At 44.2% G+C, this 14,523-nt stretch overlaps 1 protein-coding gene across 6 annotated transcripts in view; it reads left to right on the top strand.

Annotated features, from left to right (window-relative positions):
- The window catches only part of MYO5A (myosin VA), a 285,827-nt gene that overhangs the window by 234,720 nt on the left and 36,584 nt on the right, over nt 1–14,523 (top strand). For 4 of the 6 annotated variants that reach the window (XM_077474307.1, XM_077474306.1, XM_077474309.1 and 1 more), the window contains 2 exons: nt 6,954–7,152; nt 11,462–11,536. In XM_077474307.1, coding sequence (XP_077330433.1) covers nt 6,954–7,152; nt 11,462–11,536 — 274 coding nt within the window. The remainder of the gene's footprint in view (nt 1–6,953; nt 7,153–11,461; nt 11,537–14,523) is intronic. The other 2 variants (XM_077474308.1, XM_077474310.1) reach the window with 1 other exon arrangement.

The raw sequence follows: 14,523 nt of genomic DNA, 5'->3' as shown, positions 1-14,523 counted from the left end.
TGAATACCTTTATGAACACCATCTGGCTGTCCGTTTCTGATTCCTGATGCCAGTTTACTTTAGTACAGATCCATTTAAATATACAGGTCATGACCTGTTAGCCTCCCCTCTAGATTTAAAGCAGAACTCTGGTGTTTTCAAGAAAATCTCCCATTAGTACACCCCCCCCCCCCACACACACACACACACACACACACACACACTACTAAACAGTTATTACATTTGTGAAATTTCTTACTGTTTGAGATATATGACTGATGTTTCAGGAAGTCATCTCTGTGATTCAAAAAAATTAAGCATCTTTTCTGGCTGGGAGGGATCTCTTAGAACAGCGATTGCATCATATCTTCTTCTTCTCTCTCTCTTTAACTGTAATCAGACTACACTTCCCATGAATCCTTTGGATGGGAGTGAATGTGGGAGGTACACTAGGCTTGTACATGCAAATGTGAACTCGCCGACTTTAACAAAAAATCACACCCCTCCTTCTGCAGCCACCAAGCCATACATAACACACGGTATGATAGGTTACAAGCTTATAAATACAAACCAGTGCAGCATGTCAGGGACCACCACCAGAGCCAAATGTCAGGGATCGCCACCAGAGCCAAATGTCAGGGATCGCCACCAGAGCCAAATGTCAGGGATCGCCACCAGAGCCAAATGTCAGGGATCGCCACCAGAGCCAAATGTCAGGGATCGCCACCAGAGCCAAATGTCAGGGATCGCCACCAGAGCCAAATGTCAGGGATCGCCACCAGAGCCAAATGTCAGGGACCGCCACCAGAGCCAAATGTCAGGGATCGCCACCAGAGCCAAATGTCAGGGATCGCCACCAGAGCCAAATGTCAGGGATCGCCACCAGAGCCAAATGTCAGGGATCGCCACCAGAGCCAAATGTCAGGGATCGCCACCAGAGCCAAATGTCAGGGATCGCCACCAGAGCCAAATGTCAGGGATCGCCACCAGAGCCAAATGTCAGGGATCGCCACCAGAGCCAAATGTCAGGGATCGCCACCAGAGCCAAATGTCAGGGATCGCCACCAGAGCCAAATGTCAGGGATCGCCACCAGAGCCAAATGTCAGGGATCGCCACCAGAGCCAAATGTCAGGGATCGCCACCAGAGCCAAATGTCAGGGATCGCCACCAGAGCCAAATGTCAGGGATCGCCACCAGAGCCAAATGTCAGGGACCGCCACCAGAGCCAAATGTCAGGGACCGCCACCAGAGCCAAATGTCAGGGACCGCCACCAGAGCCAAATGTCAGGGACCGTCACCAGAGCCAAATGTCAGGGATCGTCACCAGAGCCGAATGTCAGGGATCGTCACCAGAGCCGAATGTCAGGGATCGCCACCAGTGCCGAATGTCAGGGACCGCCACCAGTGCCGAATGTCAGGGGCCGCCACCAGTGCCGAATGTCAGGGGCCGCCACCAGTGCCGAATGTCAGGGGCCGCCACCAGTGCCGAATGTCAGGGGCCGCCACCAGAGCCGAATGTCAGGGACCGCCACCAGAGCCGAATGTCAGGGACCGCCACCAGAGCCGAATGTCAGGGACCACCACCAGTGCTGATTGTAAGGGACCACCACCAGTGCCGAATGTCAGGGGCCGCCACCAGAGCCGAGTGTCAGGAACCACACCAGTACAGATCTGGGATTATTATTAGAAATTGCTTGTATGACACAGCTGGGATGTCCCGCTGTGTCAGGTATTGTATATGAGAACAATGAAGTGCTGCACACTGTGCCACTACCGGAGGGAGGTGGACATCGGCAATCAGTGTTCTGATATACCATACCTGATACAGCGGGACATCCCCCCTGTGTCATACAACTGATTTTTAATAATCCACTCTGCATGGAGATCAAAATAGCGGGCAGTGCAAGGGAGACTGGAGGGGCGGATTGCTGGCAGGGTGGAGGAGGAGGACACCGCCTCCATGGGTGCCACAGAATGGGGGCTGTGAGATCCCTTCCACCCACAACATGTCTGCTTCCTCCTTGTTCTTTCAGAGGACTACAATGGGGCATGTCAGACCGCTGGCTGAGCTTAGGAGAGGGATAGAAGCCAGTGGTCTTGCAAGCAGGAAATCCCCGGGCAATAATGTTTTTTCAGCAAGTTCAGCAGCCTATTACAGAGGAACTACAGAGCTCAGAAGAACATTGTTGGAAAACTTGGTGAAGGTAGGAGATCAGCAACAAGGACATGGGAAAAAAAATTTGTCCGGAGTTCTGCTTTAAAGCCACGTTCCAGTGCAACTGTAACATGTCACATAATTGATTCTGTAAGGTCTCGTTTACACGTGCCTTCTTGGTGAAGAGTGCATTTGATCGGTGTTGTATCTCCTCCTCACCACCTGCTTTAACTCCTTTAACCTTATTTTAGCAAGGCCCAACCATGTGTAGAGCAGTCCTATTCACTTGAATGGTTCATGATCGATGGGCAGTAGCACCCACCAAAAGTAATAGTGAATATAATTCTTGCCACATCCATGAAGCAAAGCATCACAGCTATGGCATTTGTGAAAACCCCCTGCTGCGGCCATCTGCAGCTAACTGCCGGGTTTTACTGCCTCCCAACCACTAGTGTAAGGAGTCCTAAAACTTAAAGAGTCACTCCACTTTCATGGGAGAAAAATAGCAAAAAAAATATATACAGTGCCTTGAAAAAGTATTAATACCCCTTGAAATGTTCCACATTTTGTCATGTTACAACCAAAAATGTAAATGTATTTTATTAGGATTTTATGTCATATACCAACATAAGGTGACAAATAATTGTGACGTGAAATGAACATAATAAATTGTTTTCAAAATGTATTACAAATAAATATCTGAAAAGTGTGGCGTGCATTTGTATTCAGGCCCTTTACTCTGTTACACCTCACCAAATTCTAGTGGAACCAATTGCCTTTAGAAGTCACCTAATTAGTAAATAGAGCCCACCTGTGTGTAATTTAATCTCAGTATAAATACAGCTGTTCTGTGAGGCCCTCAGTGTATTTTTTAGAGAATCGTAGGCCGCGTACACACGGGCGGACTGTCTGACGGACTTGGTCCGCTGAAACGTGTTTCAGCGGACAATCCGCTCGTGTGTGGGCTTCAGCGGACAGTCTGGCGGACTAAGTCTTTCGGAATTTCCGTAACATTGTCCGTCCAAACTTGGTTTCAGCGGACAGTCCGCTCGTGAGTAGGCTAGTTCGACGGACTAAGTATGGCGCATGCTCAGAAAGGATTTACACGGCGAAAGGTTGCATTGCAGTGTATTGGACGTCGTATTTCTAGTCCCGTCGTACGTGCTGTACACGTCATCGCGCAAGCTTTCGGCGGACTGTCTGTTCATCGTGTGTGGTCAAGTCCATTCATTCGAAAGGAGGACGGACTGTCTGTCGGATTGTCTGACGGACTTAGTTGGGCAGACAGTCCGCCCGTGTGTACGCGGCCTTAGTGAACAAACAGCATTGTGAAGGCCAAGGAACACACCAGACAGGTCAGCCATAAAGTTGTGGAGAAGTTTAAAGCAGGGTTAGGTTATAAAAAAAAACATCCCAAGCTTTGAACATCTCACAGAGCTGTTCAATCCATCTTTCGAAAATGGAAAGAGTATGGCACAACTGCAAACCTACCAAAACATGGTTATCCACCTAAACTGATAGGCCAGGCAAGGAGAGCATTAATCGGAAAAGCAGCCAAAAGGGCCATGGTAATTCTGGAGGAGCTGCAGAGATCCACAGCTCAGGTGGGAGAATCTGTCCACACCTGAGCTATTGTGCACTCCACAAATCTGGCCTTTATAGAACAGTGACAAGGAGAAAGCCATTGTTGAAAGAAAGCCATAAGAAGTTTTGTTTGCAGTCTGTGAGAAGCCATATGGGGGACACAGCAAACATGTGGAAGAAGGTGCTCTGGTCAGATGAGACCAAAATTGAACTTTTTGGCCTAAAAGCAAAATGCTATATGTGGCGAAAAACGAACACTGCACATAACCCTGAACACACCATCCCCACCCATCATGTTGTGGGGATGCTTTTCTTCAGCAGGGACAGGGAAGCTGGTCAGAGTTGATGGGAAGATGGATGGAGCCAAATACAGGACAATTTAAGAAGAAAACCTGTTAGAGTCTGCAAAAGACTTGAGACTGTGGCAGAGGTTCACTTTCCAGCAGGACAACGACCCTAAACATACAACCAGAGCTACAATGGAATGGTTTAGATGGCCCAGTCAAAGTCCAGACCTAAATCCAATTCAGAATCTATGGCAAGACTTTAAAATTTCTGCTCATAAGCTCTCCATGCAATTGGACAGAGCTTGAGCTATTTTGCAAAGAAGAATGTGCAAAAATGTCACTCCCTAGATGTGCAAAGCTGGTAGAGACATCCCCAAAAAGAACACAAATGCACCCCACACTTTTCAAATATGTGCCACTTTGTGTTGGTCTATCACATAAAATCCCAACAAAAGTCATATTGTAATTGAATTTTATTAAAAATTACTTTGTGTAGAATGTGTACAGAATGCTGAATGCCCCCCGGGAGCATAATTTTCTGTGTGTGTGATTGGCTCACTAATTTTCCCAGAAGTCTGTCCTAAGACACAAGTCAGATTTCAGGCACCCCCTGCAACACAAATGCCATTTTTAGTAAGATACTCTCGATAGAGCCCCATACACACTATCAGATTTTCTGCTGATTTTTTTTCCTTCAGATTTACCAAAACCATATAATATGATGTCAAACCTTAGGAGTTTCAATTTGTATGCAATCAGGCAGGCCCTTGCACTACATGGTTTTGGTAAATCTGAAGGCAAAAATCAGCAGAAAATCTGATAGTGTGTATGGGGTTTAGGAAATCATGTCTATAGACGCAGACCCTGCAATTTTCCTGATTAGAGCCCTGCAGGTTCTGCAGCTGATTGATAATTATGAAACCACTCCCATTAGACTCACTTTTAGCACATGGGCACAGAGAAACAAACTGTGATTTCTTCAGAATAACAAAAGGCAGGGCTTTGCAACAAAGTTTGTTAAAACCCTTGCAATGTACATAGATCACCCAGAGGGGAATGTTTTTTTTCTCAACAAAAGTGGAGTTACTCTTTAAATTGATACTAAAGGATCGTTTTTTATTTTTTTTAAATAACAAACATGTCATACTTACTTCCACTGTGCAGCTCGTTTTGCACAGAGTGGCCCTGAACATCCATTTCTGGGGTCCTTTGGTGCCTCCCTGCATTAGATAACCCCCTTGGAGAAGCGCATAGAGGCCGAATACAGGACTCAACCCCCCCTAGCGCCCGCGTCATTTGGTTTGATTGACAGCAGAGGGAGCCAAAGGCTGCACTGCTATCAATCTATCCAATGAAGACCCGGGAACCTGTGGAGAGAGGGATCAGGTAAGTAAAACGGGGGTGTTTTTTCTTCATTCAGCACAGGATGCATTAAGGTGAAAAAACACGAGCCTTTTAGTAAACCACCTTAGCATTTTACCCAGCTGAGGATGTGTCCTCTCTTTATTTTATCATAATCAATACACACAAATGTTTTCTAATAATTTATACTATGTAACCTTAATTTTTAATAGTTTTATATAGGATCATTCACTCCAGATTCTTGCCTCTTATGCCGTGTACACACGATCGGCCTATCCGGCAGACCAGAGTGGTCCACCGGACAATCCGCCCGTGTATGGGCTTTTTGTTCCCAAAAGTCCGGCGGACTTAGAAGTTTTGACTCAAACTTATCCGTGGACAATCTGCCCATCTGTGCTAGTCCGCTCGACTTTTGAAATGAACGGACTTGCCCACACGCAAAGTAAAGTCCGTTCATTTTAAACGTGGTAGACGGAACTAGCGAAGGAAGTCAATGTCGCCGCCTCCATCGGCGAGATTGACACCTCGCTAGCCCCGTCACCCTTTTATGGATTTAAAGGGGAAGCCCTACACTGGAAAAAAGGCATGGTGTCCCCCTAAAGTCCAAAGTCCATATCAGACCCTTATCCGAGCACACAGCCCGGCTGGTCAGGAAAACCTGGCCCTGTGGCCCCCCCCACCCCAAAGCACCTTGTCCCCATGTTGATGAAGACGGGCCTCTTCCTGACAACCCTGGCCGTTGGTTGTCTGGGTCTGCAGGCGGGGGGCTTATCAGAATCCAGGAGCCCCCTTTAATAAGGGGACCCCCAGATTCCGGCCCCCTACCCTATGTGAATGAGTAATGGGGTACCTGGTACACCTACCCTTTCACCTGGGGGAAAAAAAAACACAACACAGGTTTTTAAAATACTTTATTAGACAGCTCCGGGGATCTTCTCGCCGGACTCCTCCGCTATCTTCTCTTTTGCTAGCTCTTTTACTAGCGGAGGAGCCCGGCTTTCTTCTTCGTCACCGCCGTCCGGGGGTCTGCTTCCGACTTCAGGGGTCTTGTCCCGCTTTTCGGGGGTCTTGTCCCGCTCTTCGGTTCTTCTTGCCGGGCCTCCGCTTTTTTCTTCCAGCTCTTTTACTAGCATTGGCCCGGTCTTCTGTCACCGCCGCCGCCTTCTGCTTCTTCTCTTCTCTTTGGGGGGACCCCCACGCCCGTTTTTTCGACGTAGGGCTTCCCCTTTAAATCCATACCAGGTGACGGGACTAGCGAGGTGTCAATCTCGCCGATGGAGGTCCAATCGTGTGTACGTGGCATTAGGGAGCTCACAGTCTAATTCCCCTGTACTAGCCAAACAGATACATGCACTAGGGACAATATGAATGGAATGAAACTAACCCAGCAATATGTTTGTCCTGGATGGTTAAGGTAACAATCCTGTTTTAAAACCGGTACTGCTTATAGCAAACGTTTATGGGTTTATTGTGTGTTCTGCCACGGTGAATGGGGCTGATGCTCTAATTCTGCTGCTTTGCTTTCCTACAGAAAAAAAGCCAAGAGGTGTATAGCAAATATTGACTTTTTTATACTGCCATTTAGAGTTCTAGAATCACAGCTCCAGACTCAGAAGAAGAGCTATGAGAATGAGTTGGAAGCTCTCAAGGGAGAGGTCCAGGGTCTACGGGAAGAAAACAACCGCCAGCAACAGCTACTTGCCCAGAACCTGCAACTGCCTCCTGAGGCTCGTATTGAAGCCAGTTTACAGCATGAGATTACCCGGCTGACCAATGAGAATCTGGTATGTAGGTCATTCATTGGGGATGTCCTCAAAACTATTGCTTTGAGATTGTGTTTTAATTTATTCATTTGTCTGCAACTCAAGGCTGCCCATTGTTATTTTCTTCTATATCAGGGATATGCAATTAGCGGACCTCCAGCTGTTGCAGAACTACAAGTCCCATGAGGCATAGCAAGACTCTGACAGCCACAAACCATGACACCCAGAGGCAGAGCATGATGGGACTTGTAGTTTTGCAACAGCTGGAGGTCCGCTAATTGCATATCACTGTTCTATATGCTGTCCGCTTAGGAAAAGCAGTCAAAAAAGAGAATCTTGCCTGTAATGGAAATGGAAGGATTGTCTTTTCAAGTATATTCCTGACTGCCATAGCAGGATTATGGACATTAGAGAGGGAGGAATAGGATTAAGTGTTTGGAAAGCCCTAGGCCAGTGATTGGGAACCTTGGCACCCCAGATGTTTTGGAACTACATTTCCCATGATGCTCTGGCACTCTGCAGTGTAGTGGAGTATCTTGGGAAATGTAGTTCCAAAACATCTGGGGTGCCAAGGTTTGCCCTCACTGCCCTATGCTATAATCACTACATAGGGCTCCTGGGGCTGAAAACGTATGTATCAATTTAAAGTAGTTCTAAACTCTAAAGGTATTTACCTAATGCATTCTATGCATTAAAATGGTATTAAACCCAAAAACAAAAATGTATTGCAGCTTACCAATCATTTGATGTGGTGGCTGTATTCATTTTTCTTTTTTGGGCTTTTTTCCCTTTGTTTTCACTTGGTGATCTGGCCAGTAACACACTTCCTGTACTAAAGTGCCTCCACACTGGATGAAGGAGCACAGGGGGCACCTTTGGAGAGCATTGTTGTCAGTCTGGAGTTAGGAGAGCGTTAGATGTAATAGCAGAATTAGAGTTACACTAACACATTGAAGCCAAACTCCAGCTCACACTTTTGTAAGCAGTTAAAGCCAACTTTTTTTTTTTAGGAATAAAGGTTTTACATAAAAGCTGATAATTGTACGCACCCCTGTAAATGGTAATGGGTTTGCATCATCCCTCAAACTGCTACATCTGCAGGAGTGCTTGTGCTTTTTAAAAACAGCAAAATTACTGGCCAGATCACCAGGGGATAGTAGAGATATTAAAGGATAAGTTCACCTTTGGGAAGATGTTACACCCAATTTTATGGTGGAACATGGAGCACATTACCAGTGCTGCAGTGGGCTCCGCCCACAGGACCGTGTCATTTATACACACAGCTCTGAATGAACTACAAGTCCCGATATCCCTAGCGGCTGTCGCCTTGAAGTTCTCAGTGAACTACCATGGCACTGTGGAGCACTGTGGTAGCTCATTGAGTCTTCCTGTCAGGGAATATCGGCTTCCCCGTACGGGATGTACGGCAAGCAGATACACTGACAGTGTGCAGGAGACCTACATGGAATGTGCTGATTGCTGGTGCAATGCTTTCCAGGCCCCTACTACAAAAAATAATAAATACACTTTTTTTTTTCATCTGCAAAAAAATATGCATTTTTTTTTTTTTTAAATTTAAAGTGAACTTATCCTTTAAACCAAATGCAGCCAATACATCAAAGAATTGGTGAGCTGCAGTAGAATACATGCTTTTTCTTGGATTCATTACCGCTTTACGGTAAATACCCCTCCCCCCCACAGCACTTACCCAAGTCCCATATTGATCCAGCACTGTGCCTATGTGCCTAGCTTCCATTCTCCTCTCCCATCTGTGGGAGCCATTGACGTTTCTGCTGCTGTCAGTCAAATCCTGTGAGAAGGGAATGGGGGGCAAGACCGTGTTGTGCTGTATGTGTCTATGGAGGCACACAGCCCAGCTCGGGAGTGCGACTGCACGTGTGCCCCCAAATGGCTTGCCATGAGGTCACATGGAGAAGAGATGGAGCGGAGATCTAAATTCTTTATTTGGAGAGGAACTCAAGCCAAAACTTTTTGTTTTAAATAGATTCGAGTAACAAAGGAAAAAGTATCAGGAGCGATACAATTGCTTTTTTTTTTTTTTTTTTAATATAGAGGTTCTATTACTTCTAAAAACAAAATAAAAATGTTGTTTCTATTGTCTTTTCCCCATTTTAGAGCTTTATTTTACTTCCTGTTCCAGTGACACAGCCAGATCTCCCAAAGGACATGCATACATCTATAACTCCTTTCTAATGCATCAGGAAAAATGTTTGGAATGGAGTTTCACTTTAAAGCGTTTTGCTGGATTTATCATTTTTGCCCATTTTAAATAAAATAAATGAGCAAACTTGAGATGACACTTCTGCGTTCTGGGCATATGTTCCTGAACACATACTAAACATGGGCACCATTCAGTAACGCGTACAGCCCCATTGCAGCCTGCCATTAACTTTGACAGACTGCAGACAGCGGGGCTACACATTACATCTGTGTCTCCCAGGTGCACTAAAACGCTGGGATTTGACACACCATGGGGTTTATTTACTAAAGCTGGTGCAGCTGTGCATGGTAGCCAATCAGCTTCTAAAACTGACCATACATTTTACAATTTTCTTGTTCAATTTCCTTTAGATTTATCTTCAGCTATGTAGTGGAAAGGCCTGCCTGCATACATATTGAAAGTGTTTCGGTTTGATGTCATATTATATGTTTTAGGTAAATCTAAAATTGTACAAGAAAGTTGCATAATGTATGGCCAGTCTATCTTCAGCTTGTTCAATTAAAGTGGTTCTAAAGTCTAAACATTTTTTAACTTGAAAGGAGAAGTTCTACAGCCAAAGCTTGTTTGTTCTCCCCTCCTGTGGCTCATTTTTTCAGCAGACTGATGTTACAGAGCTGGTCCAGGCTCAGGAAAGACTGTGACCATACGGTCAGGATCCACCCACATGCCTGGACCGGGACCCAGCTCAGGCTCTCAGTGAGCCGCTGAGAGCCTGAGCCGGCTGCTCCCGGCCCCACAGCCCAGTGTTTCAGTGCGGTGAGCTTGGGGGGCAGAGCATACAGCGGTGACTGGTAATCCCCAGTTTTCTGCTCAGGGACCACTGAGAACAGAGCAATCAGCTGTGTTTGTTCGATTGGTTCTCAGGCTTAGAGCCGGCGGGGGACATATGCAGCATCAGACTGATGCTGCATCCACCTCGGTAAGTGTGATTACAAAAAAATAATTGAAATAATTCACATATTTCTCTTTTAATGCATTCCTTGCATTAAGGTAAAAAATGTTTAGGCATCCCCACTCCCTCCCCCCCCTTTACTTACCTGAGCCCTCATTCCATCCAGTGCAGTTCACATCTGCAGCTCTTCTCCTCTCATTTCCGGCTCTGGCTGGCTTTGCTGGGGCACTGGAAGCCATCGGCTCCCAGTGTTGTCAATCAAAGCCAGTGACGGTGGAGGGGGGGGGGGGGGGGAAGTCCCACTGTGAATGGTGAATGAGGGTGAAGGTAAACATGAAATAATTATCTCTCACACGGAGGCGCCATCCCTGCATCCACTCTCAATGGTTGCAGCAGCCGAGCTTGGGAGCTAGCACGCATGAGTGCCCCCATGGGAAGCGGCTTCGCATGGGGGCACCTGGGCACTGGACAGAGAGGAGTGGCCAGGAGAACCAGTGGAAGACCCAAAAAGAGGAGGTTAGCGGCCGCTCTATGCAATTCCATTGCACAGAGTAGGTAAGTATAGATGAGAAAGGCCGTACAGCCACACTCCAATGAAAATGCTTTATTAAATAAAAATTCAGTCCATACAGCATACGGAAACAGTGGAATCAAAAATAACTGACGCGTTTGACACCCCTTACTGGTGCTTAGTCATAGACATGTTTATTTTTATTTTTTTACCCTTACAATCACTTTAAGCTTTGACAGAAATATACCTGAAAAACTGATTGTTTTTTTATATAGAGCATAGTGTGCAGGTAGCATTATTGGTAGTTGATGGCAGTTGCTCTGTTTTTACTGCTTTCTTTGCTCAAGTTTTGGTAAAACAACCTCAGTAGATACGTTTGTCTTCTATTAGACAAGCCCCATTTAATATGAGAAGAATTTAAATCATTCTGTTACTAGACCACTTACTTTATTTGGAAATACAGTATATGGCTCTTTTTAGGAGCACCATAACAAGACAGCATTACCAATGAAATTGTTTTTGTAGCATAGTAAAATATTATATGTGAAATCTAAAATCATGCTTTTAATCCAATTAACCATGGCTCTGGAATTGAAATTTGTAATTATTGGTCAATGTGAACAAATTAGTCCTTAATGTGAAATTCTAATTGAAGAGGGTACATGCATTCTACCTATTTTTTCAGTATTTTGAGGAGTTATATGCAGATGATCCCATGAAGTATCAATCGTACCGGATTTCACTTTACAGACGGATCATTGTATGTAAATCACACATCTGCTTGCTCTTTTGTCCTCGCAGTGTCGTTGAAAACTAACAGAGATTCAGCCTGTCTGGCTGTCTGATGCTGTCGATATGACAAGGCTGCATTGTGTCCCTTACCATCACAGCTTTCAGTGTCATTGTGTCCTGTCTTCATGTTCAGCACAAGAGCACATCTTACTAACCGCATCTGTAGACAAAGTTATTCTAACCACAACCCAATGAAATTCTCTAGATTGCAATTTAATTTCACCATTGTTTTTTGTACATGACATTATATACAATCCAGTGCAGGTTGAGTGGCAAACGGATTTGAACCTCCATATTTACAGATAACGTTGTATGTCAGATATGGAATGTTGCAAAGTTTGCCCCATCTGCTTTGACATTTTGTGGACAGTAATTTCATAGTTTTATTTTTTTCCTTTTTAATTTCACCACAGTCCTGGCATTTACCATTACCATACAGCAAACATGATCATATTTTTTTTCTTTTGGTTTCTCTAGTTTTAGGTGTAATGTAGTTCATATACATTTTGATAATACCATCAAACTCAGTTGAACTCTGCCCATCTTCCTAATGCCATTTATATAGCACTTAGTTTACAGTCCTAAAGACTATATCTATAAGGCTTAATGTGTGAGTAAGTGAGGGACTTCTGGGGCAATGGCCGGGCCATTCATGGTTTGAACCTCGGCCAGTTCAGCAGGAACCGGTCAAGATTTGAACTGTTAATGGGCAGGCTGAATGTACCAAGTTGATCGATCTGTCAACTTGGGTACAACCAGCCTGCCGGATTCTCTTGTGATTATCACTAGCAGCTGCTAGCAATAATCACGCTCTTCTCCTGGCAGGGATGGCTTCCCCCGCTGGGTGAAGACAATTGCGGATTCCCCTGTCAGCACAAACTCATGGTTGCAGGAAAGAAATTTGCACCGTGTATGGCCTGTCTATGACTAGGGATGACCTGGGGTATATGTGGATCATGGTCTGAACTCATCTAGGCATTATCACTGCATTTAGCCAATCATAAGCTGCCACGATATTCTCTGACCACCAGCTGCACATGTATATGCATGGCAGTGGGGCGGGGAATGCCTGGGCCATCTATGATTGGCTGCTTCCTAGCTGTATTGCCCAAGTGGGTTCGGACTAGGATCTGGGCTCATCCCTGTGACTATACGATCCATAGTTCTGAAAGGTAGTGTATACAGGTCGTGTATCCCAGGGACTTGGCAAGGTGAGTAACAGATTACTTTTAATAGGAAGTGTCTGTGATTCAGAAACCAAGCCGAACTGTTGAGATTATCTGAATTTCATTTTTGAAGGGCTCGATCAGCAGTTTTTTTTTAATTACTATAAAAGGTATCGTGTTCTGAAGATGATTTAATTGATTTATTAATAGTTTAATCAGGTAAATATGAAATATCGCATTTTCATATTTCTTATTGCATTTTTATATTTCTTATATACCTAAATCGTTATAACTCAAGTTACACACAACTAGTTTTTTGTATTTAGACAAATCCAATCAACAAAAAGGTAAACAAAATGTTATGGGCGCACTACTAAATTAAATTTTTTTTGTAAAATTAAGTTTTGTACAATCCCAATTTTTCATCACTTTCATAAAAGTGGAAAGATTGAGCTGGACCCATAAAGTTGCCTTATAGGTGTTGCTATCCAGTAGTGTTGTGATGAGGGCGATGTAGGTGATCTGGTTATTTTATTTGGGCGGGGAACCTTCCACATCTTAGCAGACCACCACAGTTTCCTGGGTTTATAGGACAAAGTGGCAAGAGTAAAAATTGAAATGCCACACTATATACAAAATGATATGGATCCAAATCATTCAGTGCCCAGATATAGAAACTAACATCCCATTGAATAGTTACAATGGTAGACAGCTTGGATTATGTATGAACCAATTGCTAACAAGATCTGTGAAGATTAAAATAAAATAAAAAACGATTGACGTTCCAGTCAATATTCAATCCTTATGGATTGTTTCGTATTGAAAACCCTGATGAAAGGGTTATTTGTGGGGCCTTCCAAAAAGCATTGTATTCTCCTTTTATTAACATAAATTAAATAGTGTAGTGCTAGCCAAACTAATTTATCTGCTCAAAACAAAATTACTATGACAAAACTTATACTTGTGACTTATAGAAATCTTAAATAAGTCAGCTGCCCCCAAATTCAGAAGTAGATGTGATAAAAGTCCAAACTCATCATATACTTAAATCAATAAAGAAGTAGCCCTATTAGAATCTTCAATTATGAACAGCGCCAGTAATCTTCTGTAAAATGTTTCTTGTTGCTGTGGCTTACGGAGGATGTTGGTCAGAGGAACTATGGCCAAAGGCAGTTTGGAATGACATACCTATGATAGAAAAGCTCTTTCGACCTCTGAGGAAACTTTGAGGTCCATTATTGAGGCAAGCAAGTCCACTCACCTCAATAATGGACCTCAAAGTTTCCTCAGGAGTCCAAAGAGCTTTTCTATAATAGGTATGTCATTCCAATCTGCCTTTGGCCAAAGCTCCTCTGACCAACATCCTCCGTAAGCCACAGCAACAAGAACATCATAAAATGTAAAAAAATAAAATAAAAAAAAGCATTACACATCACTGGCCTCCTTCAAATGTGCACATGATGGCATCAACAGCAGGTATCACTCCTATACGCATTACACCACAAATGGAGCTTCCTCAGTAGGTCCTTTTATTGTCCATTTGACTCTTACTGGAATAAAATTTTATCTGGACTACTGAACAGTGCTGTGGTGCTCTAGTTCCTAGTTCCATGTCTCATACCGCACAGCTCATACAGTGGGAACTCCGTCAACATGGTGGGAGCTCCCTACAGTGTACATTATTTTCCAACTGGATTTTTTTTTCTTTTGCCAAGAATGGAAAGCCTTTTTTACACTGACTTGCTCTCAGCTCCTGATTCTTCATGTTGGATGTAATATTTTATATTTC

The sequence above is a fragment of the Lithobates pipiens genome, unplaced genomic scaffold (assembly GCF_037356315.1).
Source record: "Lithobates pipiens isolate NorthernLeopardFrog02 unplaced genomic scaffold, aLitPip1_a1.2 Scaffold_8, whole genome shotgun sequence".
NCBI classification, from domain to species: Eukaryota; Metazoa; Chordata; class Amphibia; order Anura; family Ranidae; genus Lithobates; species Lithobates pipiens.
This window is presented reverse-complemented; position numbering and strand designations above follow the sequence as displayed.